The sequence below is a fragment of the Pleuronectes platessa genome, chromosome 6, assembly GCF_947347685.1.
Source record: "Pleuronectes platessa chromosome 6, fPlePla1.1, whole genome shotgun sequence".
NCBI classification, from domain to species: Eukaryota; Metazoa; Chordata; class Actinopteri; order Pleuronectiformes; family Pleuronectidae; genus Pleuronectes; species Pleuronectes platessa.
This window is the reverse complement of record NC_070631.1, coordinates 9,106,815-9,122,699: the sequence shown is the minus strand read 5'-3', so window position 1 is coordinate 9,122,699 and position 15,885 is coordinate 9,106,815. Positions and strand designations below refer to the sequence as shown.

General features: G+C 43.1%; 1 protein-coding gene across 2 annotated transcripts in view; it reads left to right on the top strand.

Annotated features, from left to right (window-relative positions):
• The window catches only part of LOC128442851 (poly(rC)-binding protein 4), a 38,985-nt gene extending 23,778 nt beyond the window's left edge, over positions 1 to 15,207 (top strand). Inside the window, exons 6-14 of one of the 2 annotated variants that reach the window (XM_053425453.1) lie at positions 3,249 to 3,380; positions 5,012 to 5,140; positions 6,342 to 6,416; positions 7,680 to 7,751; positions 9,701 to 9,757; positions 9,860 to 9,935; positions 10,466 to 10,515; positions 13,817 to 13,986; positions 14,871 to 15,207. In XM_053425453.1, the coding sequence (XP_053281428.1) occupies positions 3,249 to 3,380; positions 5,012 to 5,140; positions 6,342 to 6,416; positions 7,680 to 7,751; positions 9,701 to 9,757; positions 9,860 to 9,935; positions 10,466 to 10,515; positions 13,817 to 13,986; positions 14,871 to 15,207 (1,098 nt within the window). Of the gene's footprint in view, positions 1 to 3,248; positions 3,381 to 5,011; positions 5,141 to 6,341; positions 6,474 to 7,679; positions 7,752 to 9,700; positions 9,758 to 9,859; positions 9,936 to 10,465; positions 10,516 to 13,816; positions 13,987 to 14,870 lie in introns of both variants that reach the window. The other variant, XM_053425452.1, reaches the window with a different exon arrangement.
• Positions 15,208 to 15,885: the final 678 nt, after the last annotated feature.

Below are 15,885 nucleotides of genomic sequence, written 5' to 3'. Positions count from 1 at the left end.
ATTCTGTGTCTGACAAAGTTTCTTATATATGGACAAATAATCTATCAGGATACAATGAGACACAATAAGTTGCTTGTGAGAGATGGAAAAAGAAAAGTGCAGGAAGCAATTTCACCACCAGTATCGCAAAAAAAAACATTTCCGGAGCTTCAACATCTCAACATTAGCACAATGCACTTTACCACTATCGATTAGCTCTGAAGTGAAGTGATGGAAGGAAAACATTTGAAGTTTTGGAAGTGGACGGGATCGTCTGGCTCGTCTGGTTGTTTGTCTTCGGGCGTTTTCACTAAACACCTTTATGCTTTTCATTGTGCTGCACGTGCTCAATCCACTCGGCGCATAGGACACGAATTTCCATCCGCTAATGAGAAGGACTCGCACATGTTTTCATGGTATTTTAATGAGTTACAGACGACGGGATCCACTTGCTATTAATCCCCATGTTGACTGTCCATCACTGTGCTAATTAATACGGTGGAGAGAGAGGGGCGCCCTCGCTCTGATTTAGCATCACAGCCGACCCCGCCGGTGAGGAAACAGGTGCTCCCTGCTCAGGTCGACAGCCCTCGGTAAACACACTCCGGCTGGGAGCGCGGCGCGGTGTTAATAAAAGATGTTTTCACACTCACCTCTTTTCAACCCTGAAACTTCACTGCGTCTCCATGGCGACGGGGGCTTTTGTTCCTCGTATATATAGACAAAATAGAGATCTTTTAATCTGTTAACACAAGACACACGCACTACAGTATTATGTGTGTGTTTTGTTCCCAGGTGTCGAGGCACAGCGTGCATAAAAGCCCCATAATCTCTCCATATCTGCATCCTTATCCCACCAGAAACACAATATGCTCCGGGGATTTAAGATCACCAACTCGTTTCGCAAGTGGTGCTCGTGTAACCCGCTGTGTTATTTCTGCCAATTTGCCGACAGTCTATTTTCCCTGCGAGTGAACAGGAGAATAGAGGGGTGGTGAGGGGGGGATGTTCGCAGTTGTTAAGATGTGGTTTTATATTTTTAGATCAAATCGAGAAAGTCTTCTGATTGTACAGACAAGCGGCGTGCTCCTCTCCTAATGAGACGAGACGTCAGAGAGCCTGATCCGCCTCACTAAATATAGACACGGAGCAGGAGGCACAGGAGCCACGTCAGAATGTGCTTTTCAAATTTAACGTTATTGGAAAAATGATACGGTTTCCCGTCATAAGTAAATCCACTGAGGCTGCACACATCCACGCTGTCACCTCTTAAGGCTAACTCTGCTAATTTTACTGCAGACTGGCCCCCGAACGCAAACCTGAAAAACAAAAACATCATTCCCTGACACATTTATTGAGTGTTGAACTCTGAGGGGAAGAGAGACAGGGGGATGTATTTACATTTCAAAGGTTCACAGAGACACTGTTCATTAATTAGAAGCTCAATCTCCACCCACAGCAGCCGGCAGACGTCTGCTACCTGCTCTCTGGAAATCAGAAGGTTCCGTGTCAAAATACCTAATTAACACATTCTAGATAAAATGGACATATTCTGCACCTATTCTTTTTTTAGGATGTTATTAAAATCTGACGTTAATATGTCGATTTGAACTTTATACATCTTGGCATAGATATTTAAGGTTCTATGCCTTTAAAATAAAAAATAATTAGAGATAATCTATCACAATAAGCCTCTTGAAAGGGTTTGTCCAGTATGACAGCTTAAAGGAATAGTTTTAAGAAAGATGCTTATTTACAAAGAGAAGCAAAATCTGGAAAAAGATGCAGGCTTAAGCATTAGATTGTGTTTTTATACTTCTTTTCATTTTTTATTATTTAGCAGGATTTTTGTTATTTAGCAAGATTGCATAGATACTACTGGATGTATCAGGTAATATGGTGGAAGGATGCATTATGGGTCAGGAAAGATTAGATACAGTTTGAATACGGATCTGTATCAGGAATTGTTTAACTTTCTTTAACATTGTGAGATAAGTGTGTTTTTCATCATTTTCGTTCCCTCTGAGATTAATTTATGGATCTTGATGAAAAAAAATCCTGCATGTTTTGGAGAGATATCTGAATGTTTGCATTTGGTGCAAATCCAAATAAAAATCTGGATCAAGTGAATTTAAATGTGTTTCATAAGGGGACTGTTAGGCTGGGTAGAGGTGTGTGCTCTGCTGAGGGCTGTTCTAGTTTCTAGATGCTATGCATGTGGGGTTAGATTGGTTCGAGATTATTACATTTTCTTTTTGTTTAAATTACGTTAAGTTGCATATGTTTCTTAATTTGCAGTGTATTCATCCTTCAGTGCCACCATATAATGAGCTTTCTTGCTGATTTAAATGAGAAGATCGATACTGCACTCGTATCTGTTCATTAAATATAAATTGCAGCTTAAAGGTTAAAAAACTGCAATGTTCTGTTTTTACTATGGATGGAATAAATGAAGAATAATCTCGACATATCTTCACAATGCATGGAAGTGATCACTGTAAACTTTAGATTCTACAAATAAGAGAAGACGAGATGAGATATAAAAAGATAAATGTCTTCATTCGGGTTCATTTCTGAATATCTTTAGAGAGACATCTCAAGGCGAGCAGGTCCTGCGTGCTGACAGCAGGAATAACATGGAGACACTGTGCCCGGGCTCAGCTTTATGTGAAAAAGAGTGAAAAGCTCAGAGCGAGGTTTGCTCACCGCCCGTCTTGCACTTAATGTTCTCCCTTTCATGCAGAATTCAGAATTTTCATAGAGAATAATTGAAAAGACTTTTTCAGATCCCACACTGAATACATCACTGACCGGCCTCCTGTGGTCGACTGTGGACTCTCAATGCACCGACTCAAACAGCATTACTCTGCTCTACGCCCAAACCCCACCTGCTATTTCTATGAACCAAGATCCCCTTTGAACTGGGACTGATATCAGCGCTGTAGAAACTGCCATCCATCCATCTATCTATCTATCTATCTATCTATCTATCTATCTATCTATCTATCTATCTATCTATCTATCTATCTATCTATCTATCTATCTATCTATCTATCTATCTATCTATCTATCATATATCTATCTATCTATCTATAATCTATCTATCTATCTATCCATCTATCCATCCATCCATCTATGTGGTGCATCCCCCCCATTTCCACTTTGACCCCTGCTATTTGATCCTCTCCTCTGGGGCTCCCTCTCCTTCTGTCGCTCCTCTTTTTCATTCCTGCCGACTCTCACCAATCTTCTCTTGTACCCCCCCTCAGGACCTCACTGCACTGGTAGCCAACGGCACCATCAGCTCCAAGCCACCAGTCACCCTGCGGCTGGTCATCCCTGCCAGCCAGTGTGGCTCTCTCATCGGGAAGGGAGGGGCCAAGATAAAGGAAATCAGGGAGGTGAGCATCCAGAACACAAATCGACAACATCTGCCAGATTGGTCGAACACTGAAATATGAGGAGAACAAATCTGCAGGATAAAGCTGCAGAGTGGAGAGATATTTCCCTTTATACAGTCTTGCTGTTTTTTTCCTTTCCCTGCTGCATAATTGCACCAATATATTCTTGGTGCATATAAGATGCTCTTATTGAGAATCACTGCAACCACAGTTCAAGTTCATTGTTTTTTTGAGGCTGGAAATGTTAGGATCAAGTTAGTTATCACAAGAGCTACAAGCTAAGCACATATGTAAAACATTAGAGTAACTGAATTTGCGTAAATTAGAAAAATACAGTTGCACTCACATTATTAGTAATTTAGTTTAGTAAATAAAAAAAAGTACATTGCAAGCTACATTTTACAACAATTACAAGTCTGCAGCCGTGTCAGTAGCTCTGTGAGGCTGCGATGCTTTGAGCTAAATGCTTAAATCCTCATGCTCACACTGACAATGCTATTCTGACTTCCTGCTATTTCCTTTACTCAAATATTCACCATCTTTGTCTGCATCGCCTATTCCACCACCTCCCAGATTTGTTAACCAATCAATGTGCTTCATTTCATTCTCCCACTAAAAATCCAGAGGTGATAGTCTTTTATTGTTGACACAAAACCATTGGATAGTTTTCTCCCTTCACTAAGATCTAACGAGATTCATCATAAGAGACACAAATAAACATGAGAACACGATTGGACTCGGCTGAGGCTGATGGGAATATCATTAGTTTTGCAGGTATTTATTTATAAATGAGAACTAATCCTGGAAAACACAAATTTAGTTTTTCACAACATTTAAAAAAAAAACTAAAAACAATACGAAATAATGATTTGAGGCAGATACCATGTGTCTGCACTGAGGTCGGTGTCTGACTAAAATTGGATTTAGGCCATCAAGGCAGGAAATTAGTGAGACAATGCAGCCAAGATGAATCACTTCAGCAGCAGTGGCAGCTTTGAAAGGGAACAACAACTCCTGACTACATTTAGGCTCAGTTGAAACATTAGGATTAAATTCATCAGATCTGTTGCCAGAGACGTATGACGCAGTTACTCTAGCTCCGTGCCGCTCTACAAATAGAGCCTCTCGTTTTAGCCTTTACCTTCAGCGGCATGATTTTATGAGCTCAGAAGGATTTTCTCATGATGTTCGAGGTCCCAGATTAGTATCAGTTGCAGCTTTTTCTTTTGTGTGTTTTGTTTCCACGGACACATGTTCCCATTGCAGAGGCACTTTTGTGATATGTGCAGTTCAGCATTGGCCTCCAGAAATCCTCTGTTAGCGGCATCAGCTAATGCAGATGAATTTACCCACCTCGCCTGCAGACGTGCTGAATTAGGGATGTGTCAGCTGAAAATGAACAGAATCACATTTTTTTTTTTGCGCAGGTGACTTTTCACTTATCTCTAACCTGACAGGACTTGACGTTTAACACGTACCACGGGACAGACCTGTCTCCTTCAGAATAGAAAAAAAAAAAAAGCCAGCAGGGAGGTTTGGGAATAATAAAGGCAGGATAATCACACCTTGTCTTATCTCCAGAATCAAACTAATCTCTCTCTTTTTTTTTTACCCCCCCCTATCCTCTGCAGAGCACCGGGGCTCAGATACAGGTGGCAGGGGATTTACTGCCCAACTCCACTGAGCGAGGGGTGACGATATCTGGGAATCAGGACTCAGTAATCCAGTGTGTCAAGCTCATCTGCACAGTAATCCTGGAGGTAGGAAGCATTCATTCGCTCTCTTTACTTCAAATACTCACACCTATAGCTGACATCCTGTCGGAGCGCTGCTGCTTCAGCTGCATTAAAGGTAATAACTGCTTTCCACGTTTCATGTTTTCTCTTTTACCAACATGCACTTATTTTCTATTCCACTGCAGCAGCCTCTAATGCGTTTTTAGCCGCCTTATGTAACGTGACCAACCGCGATGTTGCATAGAAGTCAACGAGATCCTGCAGCGTTATCCTCCACCAGAACAAAGGAAGCGGTTTTCTTTATTGTTTTGACCTTCTGTTATGCAATCTGCCGTCGGGGAAAAATATGATGAAGTCAGAGGTGCGGTCGGCCAATCGGAGCGCGGTATTTTTGGAGAAACCCAAACCAACCTGCAGCAGATTCTGTCCACCTTAAGACAACAGCTCTCCTGAGAAAAGCGAGGAGGAGATGAGATTTTTAAAAAAACAGCCCCAAGGACAGTTTGTGCGTTTGTGTTCATGGAGGTGCACAAGTCCTTTTTGTTTTAGCGTTGCAGCTGGACCTGACTGACTAATTGCCAGCTTGATCCAGTTTTCCAAGGCTTTCTTCAAAGGCTCGCGAGTTTCATTAGGATTCTGCGCCAGAGGCTTCTTGCTTTTGGCTCGGAGATTTAAATTATGCAAAGTTATACAAAGAATTTACTGTGTCTGTTCCAGCAGAAAAGATGCTCTACATTTTGAACCCCCGAAACGCTATTACCAAAGCTAGAGTTAGTCGATAAGATACCCACGGTCGTGTACAGCACACAATCTCCTCTGTTCTTATTGGTGTTTAAGGAATGTTATCTTAAAACGTGTTCTTGTCTGTGGATGCTCGATCTACCTAAAGGGCAAACCACTGCCGATCCTTAAGATCTGATACAAACTGAAGCTCCGAGCTATCATCCACAAAGACATCTCACCTCACTGCTTATAACTCAATTATTTAATGAATGATTAGTTTAATTAAAAAAAACAAAACAAGGAAGGGAAAGATGTCAGTGGCATTAGCAGTTTACTTCATGAATCATTTTTTACTGTAGCAAAGAGTTTAACAACATTTGACCCCACGAGGCTTAATATTTTAATGTTTTAGAAAAGAAAAACAACATTTTCATGATTATGAAATTAACAATGAAGATTAATTACAAACCTCTAACCCCTTATTCTGTTTCTGATTCTTTAGTCTCCACCGAAGGGGGCCACCATCCCCTATCGACCGAGCCCCTCACCAGGCGCCCTCCTCATCGCAGGGAACCAGGTAAATGAAGGAGATCTTAGGTTCAGCGTCTTGAATGCCAAACAGAAGAAGCAATTAGTTCATCAGATGTCGTGTTTTCATCCCTGTTGATCGGAACAAGAACCGGTTAAAACACATGATTTTACCCGAGAGTGAATCCCAATTGTTTGCATTCCCATTGCAGACAAAAATCCAGATGTTAGTGGGTTTTCGACGTGTGGAAAAAGGGCTTTTCATACTGTAGGGTGAGGCCCCCTGTAGGATCATACAAGCTTAACAGGGGGTTGGGAGTTCGGGGGAGGGGGAGGGGCAGAATGGGACAAATTTGACCTGCTGGAATTCAGATTCATGCCTCATGCGCCATGACTGCCTGTTGAAAATGTTATGGTAACTCGTCCTATTTTTGTAGATATATTTTTGTCCTCACCGAATTGGTGCATCGACTGGCAGCTAAAACATTTGAGAACCACTGGATTAGTGTTTGGAGGTGACACCCTCACCTTCACAACTTACTTGAAGGTCCAAATGGTGATTTGAGAGGCATCTGAGAAGACACTGTCAATAATCGAATCTCTCCTCGGAGTCAGGGCGAACCCCTGCAATGAAACAATACTCGTGTAAGTGCTCCTCAGTGGGGGATCGGGTGATTTGTGTGTGTGTGTGTGTGTGTGTGTGTGTGTGTGTGTGGGAGAGAGAGAGGCTGGGGTTGAGTGCTATAGTTCCCTCTGTTTGAGAGGGGACAGATATCCAGCCTCCTATGGAGCAGGTCACAAGATTAGCAAGTGAGACTGGAGACCTGCCGTCTCCTCTGGCTGCAGCAGCACCCAGATACTCTGCATAGCTGTCAGCGGTCCTGACAGTGTTTGTGCTGCCTCAGACTCTGGTCCATGTCTGGAATGGCCTTCTTGTTTTGTTGTTGTTGATATTCCTCATAATAGGCTATCAAATTGAACCCCGGGCGAGTTCCTGGTCACCGGGAGGTGGCTTTAACGAAGGCGGCATGGGGATCAGGGATGTTTGTGCAATTTGTCAGAGGGGACAAATGAAGTGGAATGGGAGAGCGCCTGCAGATGAGTCATAGCCCGTAAGCTTGTTAGGTGTGTTAAAGTGTCAGAAAATGCAGCTCGGACCAAATTTGATCTGTAGTGACGCCCTGAAAAAGACGACATTGGAGGTTTTCATTTATTATGTTCACATCAAGTTGATCATCGGAGGTTTTAGCTGATAAATACACATAAATGAAGTACATGTTTCATTCTCTCCTGTGTTGCTGTGTGTTTGTAGGTGTTTGAGGCATCTGAATATGCCCCCCACCCTATGTACTCAGTCGCCCAAGGGGGCCTGGACCTCCAGCAGGTAACTGAAAATAATTAGTCATGTTAACTCTCTGTTCTTCTCTGTCTTCATGCTTCTAACACCGGCCCCTCTAAACGTCCTGAGCTTCCAGGGCTGTGAGGGTTTGAGTGGCGGGTGAGAGCAGGCGGTCGTGTGGCGTGTCCAAATATACACAGTCCATCATCTGGCATGAGGCATTAGCAACAACAGCTGAGCGTAAGCTGCGGCTATTGTTCTAGCCTGTCGTAAGATCTATAACCTCGCCCGAAACACGACGCCATCACAGCGCCACCGCCGCCGCAGCTCTGTCGTCTCTGTTTTAGTCCCGTCTCGCTCTGCACCAGAAACATTTGGGCTTCAGCAAAATTCCCTCCCATGACAGCAATAGCCGACGCTGTCATGATATCAGAATGGACACAGCCGCGTCTGTTAAATCAGCCTGAGATTACAAAGGGAATGTAATTCTAGATAACGATATGTAAATAGTTCCAAACCTGGAGATCACTCAAGCCGTAAAAAGAGCTGGATGGATTTTTGCTGCTTATTGTTGTTGTTGTTTGTGTTTTTTCCTTTTGCAAAAAAAATGCTCTAATGCAGTGAGACAAGAGCTGAGCCCCCCCCCCCCCCCCCCCCACACACACACACACACACACACACTTTACGACCCTACAGGATGCTGGTAATAGTAGGCAGACTGTTGGCGTCAGGCAGACCCGAGTTAGGCTAAGTGCTGTCTGCTCAAACCAATGAGTGTAACGACGGAGGGCTGCACAGACTCCACCCTCACTCATTACTGTGGATAGATATTAGGATTTCACATAATTAAATCATAAACCATGTTCTTTTTTTGTGGAGAATAAAACGATTTTATGCAGCTTTTTACATTTTTAGCAGGCAGAAGGCAGGATATCACAAATAATATTTTACAGCGCACAACAAGAATACATTCTATTACAAAATCGGGTTAACTTAATTACCTTAATAAGGAAATGGTCATTTGCCCCCAAAAAAATGTCCTCTGGTTTTCAGACACAGTTTTTTAGTTTTTAAACGTCTGTTAGGAACAGAACTGACGGGAATGACATTTTATTTAGGTTTCTCACAACAATAAAAAATGACCGTTTATCGCAGGAGACTCTTTAATAGCTCCAAAAACACACTTGAACTGATGACAGGTTTTCATTAGTGCTGCTATAGAAAACGATGCTGTACTTCTGATTTCAATTTATTTTCAGGGAGTTAAAGCTGTCGATATGGAGAATAAACACTTTGGTTTTACAAAAAAATATTTACAGTATTATTATATATATAGGCAAATGACTTGGTGTTATAGCATGGTTTAAATTTTCATTTATGTATTTTCTCAACTTCACCAAAAGAAGCAGCAGTTTGTTGTAAAAGGGGAAATCACCACTTCGGTCCTTTTAAACATATTAAGATTTTAACCAGGTCAGAAGGGAAAACATTTTAAATACGCTATTAATAGTTTGACAAGCACAGCAGTGGAGTCTGGGTATAAGCCCCTCTTAAACATATGGGTTAAAATAATATTTAACAGTTGGTTCCTCAGGATGTTCCACCAACAATTTTCACAGGAGCCGATCAAACGGTCCCACCGTCACATTGAGGTCTGTGTGGAATTCAAAGTAACAGGGACTGAGACGTTGAATCATTTATTTTTCATCGAGGCTGTGACAGAACTCCACTGACTATTTGGGCGAAAGGCAGAAACCTGAGACATGAATTTCCCAACTGCGGCAAATTAAAAACATAACTACGACACAGACGTCTGTGCACATGAGAAAATATGGTTATTCTTTGTCTGTATGCGTTTGGGGCTGAACTATAAAAACTGATTTAACTTATTCTGGAAAAGAAAAGCAGGTATCGACAGTGAAGCACTTCCATTAAGAGGCTGCCGATTTATTGCCTACGTGTAATGTTTCATTGCTTTAATTTGCCTAATGCAGGACGCTCTCTTCCAGGCCTACACTTTGCAAAACCAATACGGCATTCCACACTCAGAGGTACGACCACGTGCAGATATGTTATAATTCAATATTCAATTAATGCTTTATACTCTATACAATGAATTAAAATTTTTTTCTCTTTGTTTGTTTTTTTTACAGCTGGCCAAGCTACATCAGCTGTCAATGCAGCAAGGCCTGAGTCCTATGGCCCAGCCGGCTTCGAATATCATACCCGGTATGTACGGGAGTAGTATCAGTAAGTATTTGCTCTAACTTTTAAAGTTCATGGTTATATTTAAAAAGGCTTGATGTAAAATTATCAAACTGGAACACTGTCTTTGTGTTGCTGCTCTATCTGTACCTTGTCAAAGATGTGCTACCTGCCTTCAGATGTGAGAAATAGCGCTCGCTGTCATGAGCGGCTCTGATTATGGGATGGTGTCACTGAGGCAGGAGTAGAAGAGGCTTTATAGCCTTCTCATATCTCCCGGTCTTAGAGCGAAGCTATTACATGAAATGATACGTTCCACAGAGTCGCAGAACTGGGAGAAAAGAAAAGAGTGAGAGCTGTGTTAAACATCAGTCCATTAAAATGGAAATTACTGTAACAGCTTCACTGTATCTGGCAGTTCTCCACTGGCAGTTCTTTTTTTTTTTCTCCCAGTGTGACAGCGGCAGATTGTGTGGCCTCCCTAAGTAAAGGAGAGGAGGAGATATCTGACTTGTCTGTTTCATTCGGTTGTTGCTTGTGTTTTCTCTTCTCAGGGATGGACACGAACTCTCACACGTCTCAGGAGCTGCTTATTCCCAATGACGTAAGAAAAAAGAAGCTCATAACTTGAGAGTTTTCTGTCTTTATGATGTTGGTCTGGTCCCATGTGAGCAGCGAGAAAAACAACAGGAACATGTCGGAGCTCATCTCGCAAGTACACCGCATCTCTGCAGCAGGTGACTTCGGATGCAGATGCTGCAAAGTCATCTGCCGTGACTTCAAAAGAGACGAGAGACATGTTGGCAACCCGCTCATTACCCTCATTACCCTCATTACTCTGACCTCCGACTAACCCAAGGTTAAAGGGATTTTGAGCTGATATGGATCCTTTTTGCATTATTGTCTGGGCTGCAGTTGCGGTGCCTCCGAGTGAGTCCCACGAGTGCTCAGTAAATCCTCTCATGTTCCCTGACCTACTTAGAGGCTGTCTGCTGTCAAAACAGCCAATAAGAAAACAGACAAAGATCCTTTCCCTCTTCACTTAGGCTTCGCCGGGGTTTGATGAAACGCCGTCGCAATCCGAGGGCAGAAAGCGTAGATTCACTTCTTCACAATAAAGTCAGAGAGCATTTCCCCTTCACATGATCTCTGTGATATTAACGCATGGTGAGCGTCTGTGTATTAATCGCAGTAATTCCCCCTCTTTTTGAATTTCATTTGGAAATATAATAACGAAAGCTCACTTATGAAGCCAAATTCACAATGAAGCTATTTGTAATTTATGATTTCATTTTGCCGCAGCTTTGATATCTGGTGTAATAACCGAACCACAATCCTTCAAAAGAGCGACATGCTGAAGATTCAGACGATTCCAAGATACAGCTGCTGTTTTTCTGTGTTCATGTGAACAAAGGGACATAACATAACTAACAAAGCGTTCCTTAAGCTCATTAAATCCTTCTGAAGATTTAACTTTTCAAAATGTAACTGTTTAAACATGCTCGGTAATTTCTCCAAACAGCCAGGCATTGTAGTCTTCAGCAGACGCTACTCAAACAGGAGCTGATTGTGCATTTGTCTGGGACTATTTTCAGCTGCGGAGGGATACGCACTCAAAGTATTTATTGCAGCAAGATAGTATTCATGGCAGTGACTCAGAAATACTCTACAGCGGCCATGTTGGGTGGTAAAGGAGCATCATTCCGTTTTTTGACAATTTTAGAGGCTTGTGTCACAGAGGAATAAACATATCAGGACTGAGCTTCATACTCAATACTATCAGTTCATTGTTGTCAAGGGATTTGTGAACAATAAGAAACAATAGAACACAGTGTGACTCTCAATTGTGTAGTTTGTATATCTCTTTAAGTTATAGCTGCAAAGACAAAACATTAATGTCTCTTTGTTTTACAATATAAATAAGACAAAAGCACAAGCGTTGATTACTCGAGGCTTCACTCAGCTCTACAGGATATATCCGCCACAACCGCTCAACATTTCTTAAATGCCCGAAGGCTTTTTTTTCAACCTCCAACTAAAGCCCCACATGGCGAGTGGCACAATGCATCAGAGGAATGAGGGAGTCCAGGGCTGTACGTGACAGGGACAGCTGTAAGCTCCGGCCATTGTTCCAGAGGAGATGACTTGTAGCCATGACTGAGCCTCCTCAGCCCTCCACCCCCCCTCAGGCTGGCCACACTCAACCACTGTACAATCCCGCTGTGTGCTGACACTCACACACACACACACACACACATACACAAACACACACAGATGCATTGAGAAACTGCTTACACCCAGTCAGCAGGATGTGCTCTAATACTGCGCAAGGAAGATTTAGCCAGAAGAAAAATGGCTGCGCCCTCACCATCCCATCCTTCTTCCTGTACCCTTTCAAATGGCTGCCTCAGCAGGAACTCAACAATATGTAGGCCACTAATAGTTGACGACCAGCCGCACCGTGCAGTGTTACCGTTATTGGAATGCTTAGGAAGGAATAATCACTTGGGGCGAGCACACGCCCGGTGTCTCCTGTGTCATTTATTTAGCTCTCGTGGCATTTTGAAAGTGTTGTTTCAGGTTGTTTGTGTTTTTTTTTTAGGTTGTTCACACAGGAATGCTTTTGAATGAGGTCATGCTCGCCAAAGTGGGCGAGGGGTTGACAGCTGGTATCTATTGACAGCTGGTGTAAAAGGCCAGAGGCCAGTGGGGAGTCTTGGTCCCAGTGGGGTAGAGACGTTATCAGTGATTCGAGGGGCTGTCCTGGCCATTGTCTCATGAGATGCGAGTTGCTCTTTGGGCTTCAAGCTGTCTCCCACCCAACACACACACACACACACACACACACACACACACACACACACACACACACACATACCACACACATACTGAGACGCACCTCTACCCCACCCCCAGAATAAACTGCGGAGCCAATAATAGCCAGGCGGACCAACCAGGTCGCGGTGTGACAAATCAGACATTGTAGAACAGGCTGCTTACTTCTCAGGAAAGGAATGTGAAATGCAGCAAGAACACTGTGTGTGTTATTGTGTGTTTGTGTGTGTGTGTGTGTGTGTTCGCATGCGCCTTGTGTATTTCTACCTCCATGTCAGCTGCTGTTAAGCTGCCAATACACACAAACTAACAGTACTTAATCACTGTCTGTCCTGTTCACTATATATCTGGCAGTGTAACCATGTCGCTGAGCCCTGACACCCTGCACTTGAGCTAATACGCAGCCTCCAGCTCTCGGCCTGTTAAATATCTATTGTCACTAATAGCTGAGGGTCCGGGTTGGTTAATAGAAGCAGAGAAAAAGTGATAATGTATGTGGGTATGCAATAAAAACTTGTGTCTCTGTCTAATCTCCTCTTGGTATAGTGAGAACGCCGCAGCCAATGGGACTGTACGTTATATATTTGAGTTATTTTCACATTAGGTTTTGCATCTGCCTGGCGTGTGTTTGGGAAGTGATTTGTTTGGGAAGTCATCACCACACCAAGGAATCAATAACCTTTTAGCCACTCAGATTAATGACAGGCAAATGTGCCGTCTCCCGTCTCTTTTACCGGTGCACACGCAGTAGCAATTAAGGGAGACTCTGGGGGGAAAAGTGCTTTTGACATGCATGATGGATGACCAATCCACTGCAGACAAACACTCTTACTGCAATATTTGAAGTGGTCTGCATGAAGTCAGCTCGACTACACGCCCTTTTTTTTTTTATGAGTCGTAGTGGTTTTTATCAGAATCCCTTCCATCAGCATAACAGATCCACCTCTGACAAAAAAAGCTCAATTCAGTCAAATGATTTATTGAAGCCTCCGCTCTCAAAGCGTTTCCCCTGCTCCTTCAATGATTCAGGCAAACTGACCGATCTCCCCTCACCTCTGTTCTCCCTGCAGCTGATCGGCTCCATCATCGGCCGTCAGGGCACCAAGATCAACGAGATCCGGCAGGTGTCAGGAGCGCAGATCAAGATCGGCAGCCAGCTGGACGGGACAAGTGACCGCCATGTCACTATCACAGGAACACCGGTCAACATCAACCTGGCCCAGTACCTCATTACCTCCTGGTGAGACCCAGCAGCACGTACAGCCGTCTAACGAGTCAACACAGGGAGACCTGGTTTCTCAGGGTCAAAGGTCGTGCTGTGATTTGATAGGCAGTAATGAGGCTTAGTTCTTGAGCAGCCCTTAATTGGCCTTTTGGGAATAAGTCAACTTGTGGTTGTATTGAACGACGTAGTAACAGCTTGGAATTCAGTATTTGCAGTGCGGCTCTGAATATACATTTTCTTTGTCCTTATTTTTTATAAATCCATCCAAAATATCAAGAATATGGTGCAACACAAGAAGAAACTTTGCAGTAACTCTATTTATGACCTTGAGTTGAGAACTGGTAACTGTTCTCCACTCCACATTGTCAGGCAATGGTGCCAAACCAGAGATTTTATCTATTTTTTAACTTTATCTCTTCTCCTTGTCAAATCCTGTGGCCTATATTACCAACCGACAACACAGTTTTTTGACTTCCTGATTATTAGTCTTCAAAACCCAAACAACACTGACTTAAAGTTGTGTCAGATTTCCCCCACAATAGAACTCTCAACAAGAACATTAATCGACTTTACAGTAAATACAGTCGACCGCGAATACCCTATAGCCTTATTTGTTCCCATATAGACGCGGAATCACCATCATGAAAATCTATACATTATTTTGGGGGAAATCAGTGAAAATGTCATGAAAACACCTCAGTCAAATTTCTGGATTAATGTCCGTCCCTCCACAAAATCCATTCAGTAGTTATTGTGTGTTTCAGTCAACAAAGTAGTTCCCCTTTAATAATTTTCCACAACCTCCCCTCAGTGTTGCAGCAACAGTATAATCCTCTAATCTTCATTTTCTTCCCCGTCTCTGTCTTCCTCCCCCCCTCCTCCTATCTCTGCCCTCATAGTTTAGAGACAGCCAAATCCACAGCCCAGGCAGCCACCATGGCATCTCCGGTCGACCTCAACATGGCCTTCACCCAGCCAGCCTCCCCAGCTGCCTCCCCCACACCCTCCATGGCCACGATGGGCGGCCTGACCCCGGCTCATATGCTGGGCTCCCCGTACGGAGGCATGCCCCTCTCCGGCCTGCTGGGGGTGAAGTCTATCCCCTATCTGACTCTGTCCAACCCTGCCCCCAACCCTGCAGCACCCTCCCACACCACCCTGGCCGCCTACACCGCCAAAATCTCCTCCGCCAACTGCATCAAAAAGCCAGAGAGACAGAAGTTCGCTCCCTACTGATGAAGCCTCTGCGTCTCTCGAGTCCACAGAGACGGACGAAGGACGGCCGAGCTGTGTTCTTCCACAAAGACGCCTGATGTAGCCATATCCGCCGGCAGAGACGCTCTTGACTTTTATTCTGTGATGCACCAACAGAGAAGAGACCAATGGAGATGTGGACAAAGCTATTAAAACAGTTATTTACGGTTATAGATAATTTGTGAGTTTCCCATGAATTGATGGACTGCTTTCATCGTCACCTCATCCCTGATATTGATCACACACACACACACACACACACATAAAAAAATAAAAATAAAGGGCTGGAACCTCACCTGAGAGACACATGTTCAAATGAGAGTTTTCACATGTGTGTCTCAAGTTAGATAATCAGCTGTGAGTATTTATCCTTCAATAAATTTGTAAATTATACTCAGATGACAAATGCTCTACTGTACGATGCTTTTATACAATGTCTATGTTTGCCTCATAAAGTTTTTAAGAAAATTTGTAAATGTCTTGGGGGGGTGGGGGATTTTTTTTTTAAATAATCTGTGCTATGGTACTGTACTTTACTGTTCAGTGTTATGTTCATTTTGTTGGATTTTCTTTTGAATGAGCAACTTGATTAACCTTTATTTATTAGTATTGTTTCCTTTATTAAAAGTCTTTGTTTCCTGACGTGGTGGATGCATCGTC